Source organism: Sardina pilchardus, chromosome 14 (genome assembly GCF_963854185.1).
Source record: "Sardina pilchardus chromosome 14, fSarPil1.1, whole genome shotgun sequence".
Classification (NCBI taxonomy): Eukaryota; Metazoa; Chordata; class Actinopteri; order Clupeiformes; family Clupeidae; genus Sardina; species Sardina pilchardus.
This window is the reverse complement of record NC_085007.1, coordinates 8,438,204-8,457,139: the sequence shown is the minus strand read 5'-3', so window position 1 is coordinate 8,457,139 and position 18,936 is coordinate 8,438,204. Positions and strand designations below refer to the sequence as shown.

Sequence of the window (18,936 nt, the reverse complement as noted above, 5' to 3'; positions counted from 1 at the left end):
GGAGAGTAGCCAGACTCTCTGTACAATATGAATGTTACGAGAGTATGGTAGGACCAGGCTACTGAAGTATAGGATAACATGCAATTTTATACCAGTGTGTTCTCATAACTTAACAAGGAAATAACAAATTGTCCTGGCTATTGAACCTCAGTTTACTGACCAATATTGTCTCCGGGAGCTACAAGGAATCCTTCCTTTCTTTTGTGAATGGTCATATTAAAACACAAATGAACAACATATTGGTCATCCTAATCCAGACCATCGGGCCAAAGATCCTTCATTACTCTCAGCTTTAACCCTCTCTGATCAGGCTGATAAGATATTATCAAAGTGAAAGAATTGATGCTTGAATAATATATGATGCCAACAAACCACTGTCAACTTTGATTTAATTCTTTGATTTATTGTCTGTACAAAAACAAACAAGAGCACAATGTCAAGAAGTCAAGTGCTTCACAGTTCACAACTGGTTTCACCAAGGAAAACCCATCACAATCAGGAGGCAGATGTGTATGAATGAGCACCAAACCAAACAACCCCTCTCCCCTTCCGAATATCTTCCAACATTTTATCAAACACAAGGCATGCACACACAAAGTGTTGACTGACATCCTTTCATTAGAGACGGACAGATATAGCAGTTGTCAACAACTGAAGTTTTAGACGGACTTACATGACTTTTCAGGCAGGCGACTCAAACACTAGGTCTCGTAACCTACAGCCTGATGGCGTGAGTAGGAAACAAGTAAACTTTAGTGACCATGACATCATAGCTGGCAAGCATCATGTGGTCTTAAGTCAAAGGTGATAAAATAACATGAAACACCATACTCAGTATTTTCAGCAACAGTCAGTTGCTCTTCCCAGTCCAGCGGTCTTTACCATGATTGTTCAAGATGATTTTGCAAACCACCCCTTGGCTTTGGTCAGTCACGTTACCCAAACAATAACATCTCATAACCCTCTTGCCGGTCCTATTTTGAATCTGATTAACCATACATATCAATCCCGTTCGGGACTTCTCGACACCGCTTCGTCCCCTGCTGCTCTGATGGGACCCCCCCCCCCCCCCTCCAGCTTTCCGCGTCCCGGTCACTGTGACTGCGATATAGAATCGAGGTTCTCCTGAAGCTTGCGGGTCATGCTGGGCAGGAGGTTGATGTGGTCGTCCACACAGCTGCCCACGCATTGCTCCATCAGGGCTCGGACGGCCGGTTCCTTCGCCCCCGTGTCGAAGAGGTCTCGCGCCTTATCGTTGCAGTGCATGGTGCAGCGGCTCAATCTGTCCTGAGAATACACACACACACACACACACACACACACACACACACACACACACACACACAAATGGGAAAGATGATATCAGTTTCAATCAGGTTCGGTGAGCAAGACTGTAAATATAAACATGACTTGTGTACATTTTCCAAGAGTCCATACAAAAGCAAGTTTCCTCTCCCCGGAAGAAACTATGTAGGATCATTCTGGAGTCCTCTTGTGGATGTGAGTTGGCAGCACATTCAGATAAGTTATCTTGAGTGTGTGTAGTTATTACCAGACCCAACTGAGATAGGTACTCTTCTCTTTAGCTACATGTACAACCCCTGGCAAAAAATATGGAATCACCAGTCTTGGAGGATGTTAATCCAGTTGTTAAATTTTTTAGAAAAAAGCCAGATCACAGACATGACACAAAACTAAGTTCATTTGAAATGGCAACTTTCTGGCTTTAGGAAACATTAAAGGAAATCAAGAAAAAAATTAATTAATCAGTAACAGTTGCTTGTTTTAGACCAGCCAGAGGGGAAACAAATATGGAATCACTCAATTCCAAGGAAAAAAATATGGAATCATGAAAAACAAATTGTCAAAAGAACACTTCAACGCACCACTAGTACTTTGTTGCACCACCTCTGGCTTTTATAACAGCTTACAGTCTTTGAGGCATGGACTTAATGAGTGACAATCAGTACTCTTCATCAATCTGGCTCCAACTTTCTCTGATTCCAGTTGCCAGATCAGTTTTGCAGGTTTGAGCCTTGGCATGCACCATTTTCTTCAAATTCTACTACAGATTTTCAATTGGATTGAGCATTATCGAAGATGTAACGATCGCCGTCTCCCCAATGCCTTTACCTGACATGCAGCCCCATATCATCAACGACTGAGGAAATGTGCATGTTTTCTTCAGGCAGTTGTCTTCATAAATCTCATTGGAATGTGGATATAACTAGATGAAAGTCATATTCAGTGATGAATCGCGTTTCTGCAATGGGCAAGGTGATGATGCTGGAAGTTTTGTTTGGTGCCATTTCATTGAGATTAATGAAGACAACTGCCTGAAAAAAACAAGGTCATTGATGATATGGGGCTGCATGTCAGGTAAAGGCATTGGGGAGATGGCGATTGTTACATCTTCAATAATGCTTATATTATTATTTATTATATAAAGTTTATATTGACATTTTGGACACTTTTCTTATCCAATCAATTGAAAGGATGTTTGGGGATGATTACATCATTTTTCAAGATGATAATGCATCTTGTCATAGAGCAAAAACTGTTGAATTCCTTGAAGAAAGACACATAAGGTCAATGTCATGGCCTGCAAATAGTCTGGATCTCAATCCAATTGAAAATCTGTAGTAGAATTAAAGAAAATGGTGCATCCCAAGGCTTCAACCTGCAAAACTGATCTGGCAACTGGAATCAGAGAAAGTTGGAGCCAGATTGATGAAGAGTACTGATTGTCACTCATTAAGTCCATGCCTCAGAGACTGTAAGCTGTTATAAAAGCCAGAGGTGGTGCAACAAAGTACTAGTGGTGCGTTGAAGTGTTCTTTTGTCAATTTGTTTTTCATGATTCCATATTTTTTTCCTTGGAATTGAGTGATTCCATATTTTTTTCCCCTCTGGCTGGTCTAAAACAAGGAACTGTTACTGATTAACTAATTTTTTTCTTGATTTCCTTTAATGTTTCCTAAAGCCAGAAAGTTGCCATTTCAAATGAACTTAGTTTTGTGTCATGTCTGTGATCTGTCTCTTTTCTAAAAAATTAAACAACTGGATTAACATCCTCCAAGACTGGTGATTCCATATTTTTTGCCAGGGGTTGTAGTATGTATGCTGTTGCTGTACTGGTGGCCTCGTTTAGAGCAGTAGGATAATGAGGTGCATAACTAGACAGATGTGATAAAACTCATTCTAATGCCAAAATCAGTTCAATATTCCATAACAACATCCTACAACTCACCACATCTATTTGACCTAAAAATGTGATGCACATCATAAAGACTCTGTTGTGTGTATTACAACACTATTTCACATTTCTCATTTGAGCTTTCCCTCTGACAACAGCTTCACAATTTTTGACGGGAAACTTTAAGGATTGTGTGCTTGCACACATGGCATCACCAGCCTGTAGTTGTTGGTGTTTGTCTGTCTTGTCCTTTACTGTCAGTAGAGCTGGCAGCTGATTTTCTGAAAAATTTTAAGACTGCGACCAACTGTGCAGCCACCTTTAGAATGGCAGGATGCATCGTCTGAGGAGCGTGCAAGCACTATAAGAGAAGTTCTTTTGTCTTTACCTGGAATTTTTCCAGCTCCGCAGTCACTGTCCCTTGTGCATGAGCCAGGGGTGTGTGGCAGCGTTCGATGCACTGATGCACCTGCGTCATGCTGTCTGTAGAGCGGTCACAGCAGTCTGCGCTACACCTGAACATACGCCCCTGAATGAGAGCGCAGAACAGAGAGAGAGAGAGAAAGAAAGAAAGAACAAAGCCAAGTGCGGTGATAAGATTGGCCAGCTTTCCCAATCCCCTCATCATGGCCAATTACAGTGTTAAGTGGGTTATGTGGGTTTCCTCGCATTTAGATGCCGTTTGTCTGTTAGAGCCATTGTATACTGCTTCAGTCACAATGTGATTAAGATGTTGTTGGTCATAATATCAACAGATATATTCCAAACTATTCACTGAATCATGGGCTGATATCACTTTGGGCAACATATAGAAGTCAAACACAAACCATGCAAAGCTGAGTCCGACATTAGAAATGTTGGCAACTCACATGGTTAACTCATACGGAAAAGTGGCTTGATTATGTACAAGTATTGCTACATAACATTATATAGGCTAGCTTGTACTCTGCATACCAGTATGTAATAAAACTTTATGTAACCTATTATGAGCAGTTTATGCTACTTAAGGACATTTCTTACATGTCAACACAAGCTTCGATAACTTCTAAGACATGTATTCCACTATATGAGATCCGTAAAGACACTGCCAGAGACAGGTCCTGCTTGCTGCAAGGAGTCTTTTACCTGCATTTTGCGTATGTGATCTCGCTCCAGGCTTTGAACCATATCTTCTACAGCCTTTGTCACTCGAGCTTGATGCGCCTCTGCCATATTCTGATTATGTTATTATAGGACTGTTATAGCTGCTCTTGAATACTGTTCTTACACATGAAACAATCCTATCAATAAGGTCACCTCCTAGTAAGCATGTAATTCTCCATTCATGCTGCTTCCGCTTTTGACATGGCTTCCGGTGTATTTAACTTCCTACAGAAGTGTTGGCGCGCCATCTAGTGGCACTACTAAAAAAAAAAGTCAGTCTCTCAGTTTGATTCACAGAGTATTTTATATATTTGTTTAAATTCCACGCATATGCAATACTATCTCACAATTTAAATCGTATCTCACACATTTCCTAGATAGGAATGAATGAAATATCACTGGTCACCATAAAATGAACGAAACACTATAAACTATGACATTGGATCTCTGTATTATGTGTTGCAAATTAATTCATGGCAACTCGCAGGGGATCATGGCAGTGATTAACATGATTAACCTACAGCCTCTTTCAACTTTTCAGTACACCAGAATCCAGTCTATCCAGACTACAATTAAATTGAGTTGAGTGACTCATCCAGTCTATCCAGACTGCAATCACTCAACTCAATTTAATTGTAGTCTGGATAGACTGGATTTTCCAGGTGGAATGTAATTTAAAAATCTCAACTCCCACCAGCCTTGTGTAAATCATCTGATAGTGTAACCACTCAACTGCCCTTCATATAGCCTAGGCTACAGTAGTGCACTAAAGTACTGTATGTATATATTACACATAATCATTCCAACTGACAGCATCAGGTTCAGGACTCATGTCTGACAACATGTAGGTATAGGAATGCATCCATCAGCAGCTGCCTTCACTGTTTTGGTCTTGTAATCACATGCCCTTTTTTTTGGAAAACTGTAAGTGATAATATTTTCAAAACAATCTGTCAAACTTCTCCTTCTCTTCTTTATCCTTTGAAAATGTACTGTTTGGCTTCATTTCTTACCCGTCATGTTAAATCGAATTACTTCTAGATTATTAATCTGGTATTACTTCTTGCAAAATTCCACATTCATACATTTAAATTCTCTAATCAAAAACCCTCTTTTACAGCATTTCTGAATGAAGCAAAATAACAAATTAACATCATACACTCAAAAAACCCAAAACTATGAAGACTCTTGAGTTATGTATATTTTTTGATGTACTCCTATGAATTTGATATATGCCTTCTTTCTATCACCTTGCATTGTGTTAGGCTACTATGTTGATTACTATCTGCATCTACTAATATACAATAAATAAACAAACAAAAAACAAACAAAGCAGCTGCCTTCACTTCCGCACCTATCTGTAAACCCCGCCCGTCGAAACACCCACTTCCTATGTGTCTGCTGTGCTTGCGCGGTCAACGGCACTGCTCAGCTGACTGCACAGCAAAGCAGACACAACACACTACTGCTGTTTCTGATAGGGAGCACCATGGGTGTTCTTTTGAAGTTTGGGACTCTGGCGTTGGTGCTCGCTGTTTGCCAGGGGTATGAAGACATCTGGGATTATGACGGGAACAAACTAAAAGATACGGACCATGTGTCTCTTTGGCCAATGCCACAGAAACTACAGACGTCTGTAGTTGCTTTTCGGTTGAGCAGTTTGAAGTTCCAGATCGTCCATGCTCAGCATTCGTCTGCTGGACCCAGCTGTAGTATTCTGCAAACGGCGTTTCGCAGGTAAAAGGTTCTTTTTTTGCCCTGTTATTTAGGCCCACCACACTCTCAACATCGCTTCTTAAAATATGGGCCACTTCCGTGTGTTTTCGGTGCTTGTATAGTAAATAGTCCCTTGCTTGTGCGTTTGTGCTGTGCTTTTGCATTGCTTTTGTAGACTAGGCGGCGATTGAAGCATAAGGAAAGTTATGCAAATTCTATAATGACAGGTATTTCGACTACATCTTTGGCTACATGAAGAAACAAGGCGACAAGGAGCCGAAAAAGACGTTTGGTGGTGAAGAAGTGGTGGAGCTTCAGGTTTGGATCACATCGAGTGATTCTGAGTGCGACGGCTATCCGGGTTTGAAATCCGACGAGTCATGTGAGTTTCCTTTGCCTTTGCTGCGAGTCAGTCGACTGCCCTAACTTGATCAACTAGGTAGGCTATATTCCGCGCTAAACTGTTTCGCACACAGATCCTTTTAAATGCCGAGATTACCCAGTGTCACCAGATAATCTGTGGACTGCTGCCCCGCTAGCCGCTTACTCTAAGCAGCCTAATTTTAGTTACGCCATTGGTTTTAGTCAAATACTGAACTGTGAGTCACTTTATTTGGCTTGGCTAAGTTCAACTAAACGTGCCTTGTGTGATACTTATAAACAAGGTAGCCTACAGGAGCACGTATCATGATAACGAGCGTCTGGGAGCAGAGTCTGTTTACTTTAGAAACCCTTATTTTACTCTCACCAGTTAGATTTATTAGTTTTGTTGGGGTTGTGCAATTGTGTCCTGTTCTTCTGCAAATTACTAGCAAAGGGCAGGCCATAGCTGATGTGAGTACAGTAATAGGGAATGAGGAGAGCTTGTTAGGGGGAAGTAGGCCTACTGACTATTACTGCAACTATTTTGTCAGTTAGTCGGATGCAAGAGACCTTTGTGTAATTTGTGGTCTGAGGTTCTCCACAAGTTGTTGCAAGGTGATGCTGTCTCTCAAGCCCTCTGTCTGATTGGCTGTGTCCCCTGCAGATGAGCTGAGCGTGGATCAGCAGTCAGCTGTGCTCAGGGCACCAAAGGTGTGGGGAGCTCTGAGAGGTAACACACACACACACACACACACACACACACACACACACACACACACACACACACACGTACACACACACACACAGCTCTCTGGGAACCTTTCAACAACAACAGACATATTCATTTAGTCATGTGTGCAGATTCGATTGTATTAGAATCCACTTTACAGCACAATTACACTAAAGTTTAATCCATTCTAAAAATCACAACATTCACATGCATATGCAGCTGCCTAACACTAGCTGACACGTACACAAATGCAGAAAAGTATAGGCAATGTTACAGCCTGCTGTAAAGTTGAACATCATGTGAGTTTGCAGTGCAATAAAGTAAAATTCAAAGTTGTAAACAGTCTATAGGGAGGTGGAGGTCAACATGATCTCATCTTTAGAAGTTGGGATTCAAGTTCAAAAAGCTGTTGGTAATGGTATCAATGAAGTTCACTCTTCCTAAAATGAAGTGCTATGCTTTTAGTATAATATATCCCTATATCATATCCTTCATGCCATGGGCGTTGAAACCTATTCCCCCTCAGTGGCCTTCCTTCCTTTGTGTCATCTGTGGCAGATCCACATGATTTGTGAACAATATGTTGTTTTGCCCTGTCAGGCCTTGAGACATTCAGCCAGCTGGTGTATGAAGATGAGTATGGAAGTGTAAGTCTCAGTTAAATCATTCAAACTGTTTGATCCTGTTCATGAATGTGTCTGTGAACGCTGGTCATGTCAGTTTGACTTGGACATCGATACTTAACAATGACACTCACAGAAAGACATTGATTTGTGATGTGTTGCAAATCCTTCAGTTGAAACTGTAATGTTCAGTCTTTGGCTGTGTCAGCCCGTCATGTTAATGATGTTCATGCTTAATGTCATGCAATACCATGTTTTGGAAGTTATATAATTTGTCTAAATAAGACATGAGACTAAAACACTTTTATGAAACGGTGTGCCTTTTTTTTTTTCATCCAACAGAAAAATATCAATAAGACGGCAATCTCTGACTTCCCCCGCTTTGCGCATAGAGGAATTCTATTGGACTCATCTCGCCACTACCTGCCACTCAAAGTCATCTTGGCCAATCTGGTAAGTTGGGTCCCGCCTCCACTGCCTGTCTGCATTGAGGAACTTTGTGATGGTGCGAAACAGTGGCAAACCAATTATATTGCATCTTCCTGATGGCTCCTGAGATCACAAGGCAGCAGTGAACAGTCACATTCTGTGATAAAGAGAAGTGTTGTTTTTCACAACCCTGACAAGTACAGTCTGCTAGCAGTTACACTCATGGTATTGCATAATTTCACAGGATATCACTGTAGGGTGTTCTGTGCAGAAATTTAGAAGAGGTCAATGTCACAGCATGGTGGTTTCGTTTGGGTGTCTGGACATTGATGTCAATGACATCCAAGATCTTTTTATTGTCTTTCAAGTTAAAGTAGTGTTTAAAAGCCTTGATATCTGGCACATGATCTGTCATGCAATCTGAGCACAATACAGTTTTAATGGGAAAGCGATGAAGAATCAAAATTGGCCGGGTTGAGTAATAGGTTATTTCTGGGTAGGAAGGCATTAAAGGGCAACTCGGGAATCTAATTAACCTAAAGTGCAAGGTGTACCGTACTACTACTAGCAAGTTGTACTTGAGCGTTGGTCTGAAGTCAGGTGTATTTAAATGAGACTCAGGTGACTCTGTGACCTTTTGATCAATCCTGACTGACAGGAAGGTGTTTTGACTAGTCAGCTGACTCTGTTGGCTCTAGTTTGTCATGTTTGCCTGTTGCTCCTTTAACTGGTTTACAGACGTGGTAAATAAATGCCAGTGCTCCTTGATGCCTGTTTGGAAACATTCCATTCAGACCTTGAATGCTTAAATTGACAGGAGGTGCAGCCTGGGCAAAGGTGGTTTATACTGCCATGCACACTTGAAACATGCAGATACAGAGGTCCTTGTGGTCAGCAAACTAACCTTCAGTGCAATTGTTTTTTTTGTCACATGCTTGTGGGATTTCCTTTTTCTTTTTTTCGAGGAAGTGCAAAGAAGTAGGAACACATGATGTGTTTGGTCATGTGGTAGATGTACTGTATGTACATGTATGGCTTGGTAAATTTGTCTTTTTCATTAATTAATAATTTCATTCACAATCCATCCATCCATCCCTCCAGGTGTTCTGCATGATTTCATTCTATGCTGTTCATTTTGAAACAATTTGTGATAGAACTGCAACAGTGAACTACAGAACTGCAACTCCCATCCATCTGTCTGTCTATCCATCCATCCATCCATCCAATCATGCTAAGCAAGTGTTTTATATTCTGCCCCAACAGGAAGCCATGGCTATGAACAAGTTTAACGTGTTCCACTGGCACATTGTGGACGATCAGTCCTTCCCCTACATGAGTCGCACCTTCCCTGATCTCAGCCAGCAGGTGAGCCTCTGCCCATACCACCGCCAGATCTGGCCCACGTGTGGTCTGGATCTGGCCCGAATAATTTCCGATTGCTCTGGATGCAATACTCTTGTATTTTATGGAGAATGGTGGTTTTCTTTCTTTCATACTGGTATGTCTTTTTATTGACTTTTCGTCACAATACGAAACAAACAAGACCTCAAGAGTTCAACACAATCTTCCAGCCCACAACCCCCCACCCCTACCCCCTCCCACATTCTCATACAGACAAGAGAGAGAAGAAAAGAAAACCAAATGAAGATAAATAATAATAATAATACAATGATAATAGCAAGAGAATGTTTTTTGTTGACATTCCTAATGCATGTCTAGATCCCCTAAGGTGTTTTCACATTCCTTGTACAGAGATGAATGTTTGCAGCAAACATGTTTGTCGAGCAGACACATTTACATTTTGCAGAAACATTCCATCTCAGTAGTAACTCTCTGTCAAACTCCCAACATGTTCACAGAGAACTACCTCAAACTGTTTGCAAACATTGGTAGAAAACTCAAGGCAAAACTCTAGGCAAACATTGAGCTGTTTGCCAATCTGAACTTATCTGTGGCATTATACTGTATCTGTGTTTAACTATAGCATTCTTGCCACGGGTAGGAGTAGGCCTATGTCCCTATGTGTTGGTATTTGAAGGATACCTCCTCAGTGCTAAATGGGTGCCCAGGGCATTGGAAATTGACTAAAGGGGGAATTCCTGCATGTTCCTTTTAAAACCTCTCTCTCTCTCTCTCTCTCTCTCTCTCTCTCTCTCTCTCTCTCTCTCTCTCTCTCTCTCTCTCTCTCTCTCTCTCTCTCTCTCTCTCTCTCTCTCTCTCTCTCTCTCTCTCTCTCTCTCCATTGTGTTCGTAGGGAGCCTTTCAGCCGTACACACATGTGTACACTCCCTCCGACGTAAAGATGGTGATCGAGTTTGCTCGCATGAGGGGCATCCGCGTCATTCCCGAGTTTGACACTCCAGGTCACACACAGTCATGGGGCAAAGGTGAGAGGTCATATGCCAGAGGTCACTCAGGTCAGTAGGCTACTGTGATGCTGAAAGGCCAGGAGACTTCAGAGCAGTAACCAGGTAGCCTAGAAATCTAGACGCCCCTAGCGGCAGCAAATGTAATTTGGCTGGCGGGGCAGTCTAGGCACGATCCATAGAGCCAGGGAGCTGAGAACTCGAAAAACCAGCGGGCCAATCACAGCGTGTATAGAGTCGGTGGGTGGGCTTAACATAATGGTGACTGACATGCGACCAGAAGTTGCGACGGTAACGCATCCTGTTATTTGAAAACAAGAAGATGATTCGTTTAGCGTTATCCTATTGCGTGGAGAGGGAAGGTTACGCATCCTGCTACTCGAAAACAAGAAGATGATTCGTTTAGCGTTATCCTATTGCGGGGAGGGAATTTGAAAGACAACTGTTTATCCCACCCCTCCGATTGAGCCCTGTCTACGGTGAGTGTCCAGACCCTACATTTTGATGTGGGTCTGGCTCGTCAGGCTAGTAACCAGGAGACTCCAGACCAATAACCAGGGTCTGGATGATTCCATTACATGGCCTTTTACAGTAATTTCCTGTGTGTTAGCTGCATTTTGTATAAACCGCAGGATAGCATTTTATGCAAGTTAAAAAAGAATATATATATATTAATATCATGTTAACTGCCTCCTTCAATCGATCTCATAGCCAAAGATTGTCTCGTTACTTTATAAACCATCACTGTCATAGCAGAAGAAATTTTGCAAAATCAGTGTGTAAACTGCGAGAGTTAACTCTTTTAGCTAAAAGTGATCATTGAGGAGTTATCATGGCAGATCCAGATGTGTGTTTTACTTCAATTAATTAAATTATTTAAATGACAGCACTTCAATTTCACAGTCTCTTCAATGAGCCAATAACACCCCCCCCCCCCAACTCCACAACTAGCAACTGGGCTGTCATGTTGTCAACACACATTGTTGTCTTGAAATATCAGTCAGACATAACTGTGTGAAGATGTGTTCTTCTTCCTCATTAATTGCGATAACACTCCCTGTGTCACTTCCTGTGTGGCACCTCCTTAGGCCAGAAGGACCTGCTGACACCGTGCTACTCGGGCAGCTCCCCTAGTGGCTCGTTCGGGCCAGTGAACCCCATCCTCAACACCACCTACGAGTTCATGGGCTCCTTCTTCAAGGAGGTCAGCTCCGTGTTCCCGGACGCCTATGTGCACCTCGGCGGAGACGAGGTGGACTTCTCCTGCTGGTGAGCATGCTAATTAGCCGTAGCTTATCTCTAGCGAAGTAGGCCATCCTTGTTGAGTTGCGAGAGTAGGCCAATGGTGTTATCAGAGATCTCCTGCCTGCCTTTACAGCTCCCTAGTGAGGTGTTGCAGATTAAAAAAAAAGAAAAAAAAAGTGTTTTCTTCCTGCTGCTTAGTTCCTCCTTGATTGATATCAGATGTGGTCAACTGTAAATGTCTTACTTTAACACCACTCAGTACGTTGTTCATACAGTAAGTTTAAGAACTTTCCATACCGGGTATTTTTGTATGAAATTAAATTAGATGTAACCGTTTAAGGAGAGGAAAGGAGAGTGCCATCATGTGATGTGAATGAGCCTCAGCAAACACTGACTACCCTTCAGCCAGTACTGTCTCACCCATAGATATCAATCAATCACACGAGTGTTACAAGAAGGTTGGAAATGAAAGAACATCTGGGTTCATTCAATTGAACATGGATTTTAGAAACTTGCGGAACACAGAGTGAGAGATCTAAGGCTCTGGCGGGAACATAATCTTTTGTTAGAATGTTCAGAACTCCCCTGCTGAAGGGTAAAAATGTTTTTGATTTAGGACAAAGAGCTAAATATACAGGTGCCAGATGCTGAGCTAGGCTCACCCAGTTAAGATGATCACGTTGTCTCTAATGGTGCATTTCCCTTGACCAACAGGAAATCTAATCCTGATATCACAAAGTTCATGGCGGACCAAGGGTTTGGCACAGACTACAGCAAACTGGAATCGTACTACATCCAGAGGTACTGTGATTCACAGACACACAGGCTGCAGGATCTCCAAGTTTACACACTGGCTACATGAAGACTAAACTTTGTAAAGTCTCCAAGTTTAACTAATAACATTATACTTTTGCTCTTTGACTTTTTGCCATTTTGACTTTTTGCCATTTGATGACATTTGTTAACTAACATTTTCTCCATTCTCTCCATTCAAATTTGTAATGATTCTAATGTCTAGAAAGTTGTACAATTCTATATTCAATTCAATATTATATTTCCTGATGACATTTTAACACTAGACAGGTTGACTGCTACATTCTTTTTCTTAAAAAAAAATCCTTAAAAAGGAATTACTTAACATAATTTAATTCTGCTGGTGAATCTTTTGAGTTTATATTCCAACGGTTTCATATTTCTTTGCAGTTCTAGTGTCAAGGTAGTTTTGTTTGTCTTTCTCTGATCTGGCCTGTCCTCTCACACACACAGGCTTCTGGACATCGTGAGCACTACTAACAAAGGCTACATGATCTGGCAGGAGGTGTTTGACAATGGCGTGAAGGTAAGTAACCTTTAAATCAGTGGGGGCTGCTAACATGGTATGGTCATCAGAGTCTAAAAGGACATGGATGAATCTCTTATGTTCTTCTCAGTGAAGACATTGAAACAGAATCTTATTTTTGGACACGTTAAAACCAAAAGACTAATTCATCCATGTCTTAATATCTAAAGCTCTTATGATCACTCTACAAGCTAAACCTAAGCATGGTGCTTCCGCTACTAATTAAGCTTTGAGCTCTTGTGCTTCTAACACGGAGAATCCGACCATCCTCTTTCAGGTAGGCTGAATCTCAATGTCCCATCTAAAGTGGTCTAAGCCCTGGATCCTTGCGGACTTAGCCGACATCAGCTGCTGCCAAGTGATTGAGTATGAGGGTCAGTAAGGACTCAAGATGCACTATAAACAGGATGAGGTGACGCTGACGCAGCACATTGAACTGGCAATACCAAAAGCACATTTCCGTTCTGTAGTCGTTGCTTTAAAAAAAAAAAAAAAAAAAAAACTCCCGAGGTAAAGCGCTTTGGTAGCCTATAGTCTGCAGAGATGGCAGCTTAAGTGAAGTGTGCAAAGGGCTCAACGTGTCTGTCAGATAACCCTCATGCACACAGTGATTTGACATCCCTAAGACGTCCACTGATTTGAGTGGGAAAGTGCAACACAGGTCTATTGAGTCCATTCAGTGTGGACATTGAGATTCAGCCGGAGAGAATACTAATGTGAACAGCAGGCCACCCAGCATGCCAGACACCCGAAGTGTGCATCCAATCGCCTTTGCACGTGCTAGAGATGCGTTAGCGGGCAGCACAATCGGCTGTGAGCTTGTTTTATAGCGGCGATGGGTAATTTACCGATTCACCAATCACTGTGCCCTGTCGCAGCTGAAAGGTGACACTGTTGTGGGGGTGTGGATGAACAACAAGCTGGACGATGAGCTACGTCGCGTGACGGGGGCAGGGTACACCACCATTCTCTCCGCCCCTTGGTACCTGGACTGGATTAGCTATGGCCAGGACTGGGCCAAGTACTACAAAGTGGAGCCCCTCAGTTTTATTGGTCAGTCCTCCTTTTGGAAATTAATTTATTAGAATATCGGAGAGATTTAGACATTTTAATATATAGGGGGAAAAAATGCCCTCTGCTGATTGTGGATGGTTAGTAGTTTTCTTACAGTAGTCATAATCAGGACGTTTTAAAAATGTCCCTCTTAGGCTTACGTTTAAAAGAGGAAAAAGTATACAGATGATGAAGTTAGGCGTCTGTCTGGATGGTTCTGAGTTGTTCTGGGTTTTTGGAAAGTTTGGGTGTCAGCTGACTTGCTTATTTCTCCCTTCCCTGGATGGTTAAAGTGAGGGATTTGCTTTTCTTGTGGGCACTTGGTTGTGGTGCTGCTATTTTACAGTCAAGCAAGACCTTTGGTTCCGTCTTGGCATTAGAAGCAGCTATTGTGTGGGCGTGTGTGTGTGTGTGTGTGTGTGTGATGTTCAGCTAAAACCAGACACAAAGATCCACGTGTATCGCGGTGAGTATGATAAGGAGCTGGCCCGCGTCACCGCAGCTGGATACCAGACCCTACTGTCCTCCCCCTGGTACCTGGACATCATCTCGTACAACCAGGACTGGCAGAAGTACTACAAGGCCGACCCACACAGCTTCAGCGGTGTGTGTGTGACTAAGAAAGATTGTTGAGCTGGAGTGCTACCTGGAAATTGTAGTGCTAGATGGTGCTCTTTGGTCAAAGGCTTACTGTGTGTGACTAATCGAAGGAAAGAAAAACAAACACACAGCTCATTTATAAGCAGTTAGTAGTAGCAGGTGTGTGTGTATGTGTGGGCGACAGCAGAAGTATGCTTGGGTACTCCATTTGTGGTCGTTTTTACCAGGGACTATAGAAAGCATGGACAGCAGTGCGGCATCGTAATGTACTTACACTCTGAGGAAACTGAGCCTGTGTTTGTCGGCCACATTGGCAAAGCTACACTTTGCGTAGTGATGGTTCTGAGTTATTCTGTGTTTTTGGAAAGTTTGGGTGTCACTGTCAGCTGACTTGCTTATTTCTCCCCTCCCTGGATGGTTAAAGTGAGGGATCTGATGATCTGTGGCCTGTTGCTGCTTCGCTGACTGTGATTGGTGGGTTCGGTCCCTACGACTGGTTGTGATTGGTCCCTATTGACTGTTGCTTTTCTTGCGGGCGCTTGGTTGTGGTGCTGCTATTTTGATTTAAGTCAAGCAAGACCCTTGGTTCCGTCTTGCCATTAGAAGTGTGTGCGTGTGTGTGTGTGGTTCAGCTGAAACCAGACACAAAGGTCCACGTGTGGCGTGGTGGGTATGATAAGGAGCTGGCCCGCGTCACCGCAGATGGATACCAGACCCTCCTGTCCTCCCCCTGGTACCTGGACATCATCTCGTACGCCCAGGACTGGCGGAACTACTACAAGGCCGACCCGCACAGCTTCAATGGTGTGTGTGTGACTAATCGAAGGAAAGAAATACAAACACACAGCTCATTTATAAGCAGTTAGTACAGCTGACTGTTTTGTTGTTCAAGATGTGATGAACATCAAGATGTTATCAAGATGTTATGATGAGTGAAAGTTAGCATTTGGTGATGGTCTCGCTTCCTGGAGGCCACCGATGTGTGAGAGAGCCGCGGCGTTCGTGTCCAACACTTCGGTGCCTGCTTTTGTTTGATGTGAGAATACATCCTGCTCTGTACCAAAAACCACATGATTTCCCTTTTAATGAAGAAAGAAGCCGAGGTCGTCCTCCTCCTACACGGTTTGGTTAATCAACCACCGTCTGGATTAGTCACACACTACATTTCCTTTTTTGCTTCCCTCAAACGGTCTCATACACAAACAGATTCTCAAACGGCAGCTCCTGATTTTGGCCTACATAGTATTCAAACTTATAGGTCTGTCAAGCTGGTTTGTCTGTGTAAAGAACTTCAGCAGGGCAACTGTGTGTGCGTGTGTGTGCTCGTGTGTGTGTGTGTACGTGTGTGCGTGTGTGCGTGTGCATGTGTGTGTGTGTGTGTGTGTGTGTGAGTGTGTGTGTGAGCGACAGCAGAAATATGCTTGGGTACTCCATTTGTGGTCGTTTTTACCAGGGACTATAGAAAGCGTGGACTGCAGTGTGGCATCGTAATGTACTTACACTCTGAGGAAACTGAGCCTGTGTTGGTCGGCCACATTGGCAAAACTGGAGCTAGACTTTGCGTAGTGAGTGCTGTTTGGTGTTGGAGTACGTGTAGTTGGCCAGGCCACACAATATTCACCATCTTTGGTTAACTCTCCGCTGAGTTTGTTTTAGCTCCTTCACGTTTGACTGATTTAGCTCCAACAACTCCATGTACTGTAGCTATCCTAAAAACATTGTAAATTACTTCGTTACTTAATTCAAACTCCGTCTGGCCTGCTGGGTTATTGGATGTCCTGCTGTTCTCTAAGATGTCCACCTGCCAAATAGGCTATTCATGTGAACATAGTGTGATTGTTTATTTTGTTTAATTGTTGATTTGTGATTTTTGATTGATTTTTGCTTTTTTGGACCTAGAAGTGTTGAGCCCCCTCTTCCCATTTTAATTCAAAACCGTAATGAATGTTTGAGGCATTATGTTCTGCTCTGTGTGTGTGTGTGTGTGTGTGTGTGTGTGTGTGTGCGCGCGCGCATGTGTGTGTGTGTGTGTGTGCACTGTGGTGTTTAGTTGAAGCTAGATACTCTTGTCCACGTGTGGATCTGGTGGGGCACGGGCGGTTACAAAGCCGAGCTGTCCCGGGTCACTTCCGCCGGATACAAAACCCTGCTCTCCGCACCCTGGTACCTGGACCACATCGCCTACGGCCAAGACTGGCAGAACCTCTACAAAGAGGACCCCAGCGATTTCAACGGTGTGTTTACAAAAAAAGGAGCCTCTAAAGCTGCTTGTCCAACTGCACGACCCCCAAAAAAAGCTGTTGAGTGTGTGAGAGTGTGAGGGAGTGTACAACAGCACGTTGAGCGCGCTCACACACAGAATGGGAGTGACAGTGACACGCGTTTGGTCTTCCTGTGTCACGACACATTCGCTGAGAGGATTGATGTGGGTCAGTGTTATTGGTTAGGGTCAGGGGTGTTTACAAGCCTGAGTGGTCCCGTGTCACTGGCACAGTGAGGTGTAGTGTGGTGTGTGGTGTGGTGTGTGTGCAGTGTCGTGAGGAGTACGCGCTTAACTAACACCTTTCGCGATTCGGGCCGATTCTGAGGCCCAATTCACACCAAAGATCCTCGACGAGACAAAACCGCAACAGAAGGAGCTGGAGCGGTGTGAATTAAATGTTGCACGTCCTTGCCAGCTGTTGCAAGGCGTCGCAAAGCATTCACCATGTCTAGTCGCAGCAGTTGCAAGGTTTTTAGAACATTGCAGCTCATCTCGTCGCAAATCTTTGGTTTGAACCCCCCCTTAAGACATTGGCCATTCAGTGCCATGCACAGTGCTCTGCTGTGAGGGCTGGTGTTGAGGTGGTGTGCTAGTGTGCTAAGGTGGGGTTGGGCTCTTGGCAGATGCTTTCTCTCTGTGTTTTGGTCTGGGGGTGAATGTTTTTTGAATGTCATTATTACTTTTTTGGGGCTACTCAATACCATTTAAGTTTGTGTGTGTGTGTGTGTGTGGGGGGGGGGGGGTTGTATACGTGTGTTTGTATGTGTTTGTTTGTGTGTGTGTGTGGGGTTGTATACTTGTATGTATGTGTGTGTGGGGTTGTATACGTGTATGTGTGTGTGGGGTTGTATACGTGTGTGTATGTGTGTGCTTGTACGTGTACCTATTTGTGTGTGTGTGTGTGTACACGTGTGGCGTGCAGCTGAAGGCAGACACGCTGGTGCACGTGTGGATCTGGTGGGGTGCGGGTGGCTACGCACAGGAGCTCTCCCGCGTCACCGCCGCCGGCTACCAAACCCTCCTCTCGGCACCCTGGTATCTGGACCACATCGAGTACAACCAGGACTGGCGCAAGTACTACCAGGCCGACCCTCACGACTTCAAGGGTGTGTGACTAGAACCGTAAACCAGTCCTTTTTTTTAAACGGATAGACTTAGACTGAGAGGAGTGAAAGAATGAGTGTTAGCCACTGTGCTACCATTGCCAAACCACCACCCAGACGACATACTGGTGGTGGTTTGTCTGGCACAAGAGGCTGAGAGAAGGGGAGGTTAACCTGGCTGACCCACAGGCCACTCCGAGAGTCATGCCTCCAAAAGCTGCCTTTGGTAGTTTTATTTGCAGGAAGATGTACGTTATGTGGATACAATTGGCAAGTATTGGCTCAAGGACGGGCACGAGTAAGGCCAACCTCTATATGCCTTCAATGGTTTGTGACTGAAACACTAAACCTCACCAAACCGTTACTTTAGTGCTAAAGTACTAAAATGGGCCTCTTTTTTTTTAAATGGATAGACATTGTGACGACGAGTGAAAACATCAGTGTCAGGTGTTGAGATGAGTTGGTCCTACCTTTCTGTTCAAGCATATTATTTTGGGGGTTTGAGGGTTCACTTGGCTTGCTATGTAGATAGAACCGCTGAGATTAACAGGAAGCCAAGTCCAGAGAGACATAAGGTGCCTCTCATGCAGCGTTTATACGTCCTCCCTCGCTCCTTGGGCCTCGATCCTCACTGATCTACATAAAGAATGATGGGGGGGGGGGGGGGGGGGGGACAATGGGATAGTCTATCCAGTGTTAGTTATAGATCAGTGGGAACGCCCCTCGAGGATCGAGGAGGCATGTTGAGACCCATGTTGCACCTATAG

General features: G+C 43.5%; 2 protein-coding genes across 7 annotated transcripts in view; one reads left to right on the top strand and one right to left on the bottom strand.

Annotated features, from left to right (window-relative positions):
• Positions 1-382: 382 nt before the first annotated feature.
• Positions 383-4,522, bottom strand: fam136a (family with sequence similarity 136 member A). The gene is made up of 3 exons (XM_062554926.1): positions 4,322-4,522; positions 3,585-3,725; positions 383-1,287 (listed from the first exon to the last, which is right to left on the bottom strand). Exons 1-3 carry the CDS (start codon positions 4,406-4,408, stop codon positions 1,093-1,095), a joined length of 423 nt encoding a protein of 140 aa, XP_062410910.1. The 5' UTR covers positions 4,409-4,522; the 3' UTR covers positions 383-1,092.
• A 1,233-nt stretch (positions 4,523-5,755) lies between these two features.
• hexb (hexosaminidase B (beta polypeptide)) overlaps positions 5,756-18,936 on the top strand; it is a 20,653-nt gene continuing 7,472 nt past the window's right edge. The window contains exons 1-11 of one of the 6 annotated variants that reach the window (XM_062554921.1): positions 5,756-6,076; positions 6,283-6,437; positions 7,083-7,148; positions 7,749-7,795; positions 8,114-8,224; positions 9,464-9,565; positions 10,455-10,587; positions 11,655-11,835; positions 12,526-12,612; positions 13,078-13,150; positions 17,989-18,172. In XM_062554921.1, coding sequence (XP_062410905.1) covers positions 5,829-6,076; positions 6,283-6,437; positions 7,083-7,148; positions 7,749-7,795; positions 8,114-8,224; positions 9,464-9,565; positions 10,455-10,587; positions 11,655-11,835; positions 12,526-12,612; positions 13,078-13,150; positions 17,989-18,172 — 1,387 coding nt within the window. In that variant the 5' untranslated portion in view covers positions 5,756-5,828. Of the gene's footprint in view, positions 6,077-6,282; positions 6,438-7,082; positions 7,149-7,748; positions 7,796-8,113; positions 8,225-9,463; positions 9,566-10,454; positions 10,588-11,654; positions 11,836-12,525; positions 12,613-13,077; positions 13,151-14,028; positions 14,204-14,635; positions 14,808-15,435; positions 15,608-16,853; positions 17,038-17,988; positions 18,173-18,936 lie in introns of all 6 variants that reach the window. The other 5 variants (XM_062554920.1, XM_062554924.1, XM_062554925.1 and 2 more) reach the window with 5 other exon arrangements.

Bases quoted from the DNA above. Each gene is read 5' to 3' on its own strand.
- fam136a (XM_062554926.1), bottom strand. From the start codon at position 4,408: ATGGCAGAGGCGCATCAAGCTCGAGTGACAAAGGCTGTAGAAGATATG. The intron at 3,726-4,321 runs GTAAAAGACTCC...GCTCTCATTCAG, and splicing joins ATCACATACGCAAAATGCAG to GGGCGTATGTTCAGGTGTAG. The intron at 1,288-3,584 runs GTAAAGACAAAA...GTGTATTCTCAG, and splicing joins CGGAGCTGGAAAAATTCCAG to GACAGATTGAGCCGCTGCAC.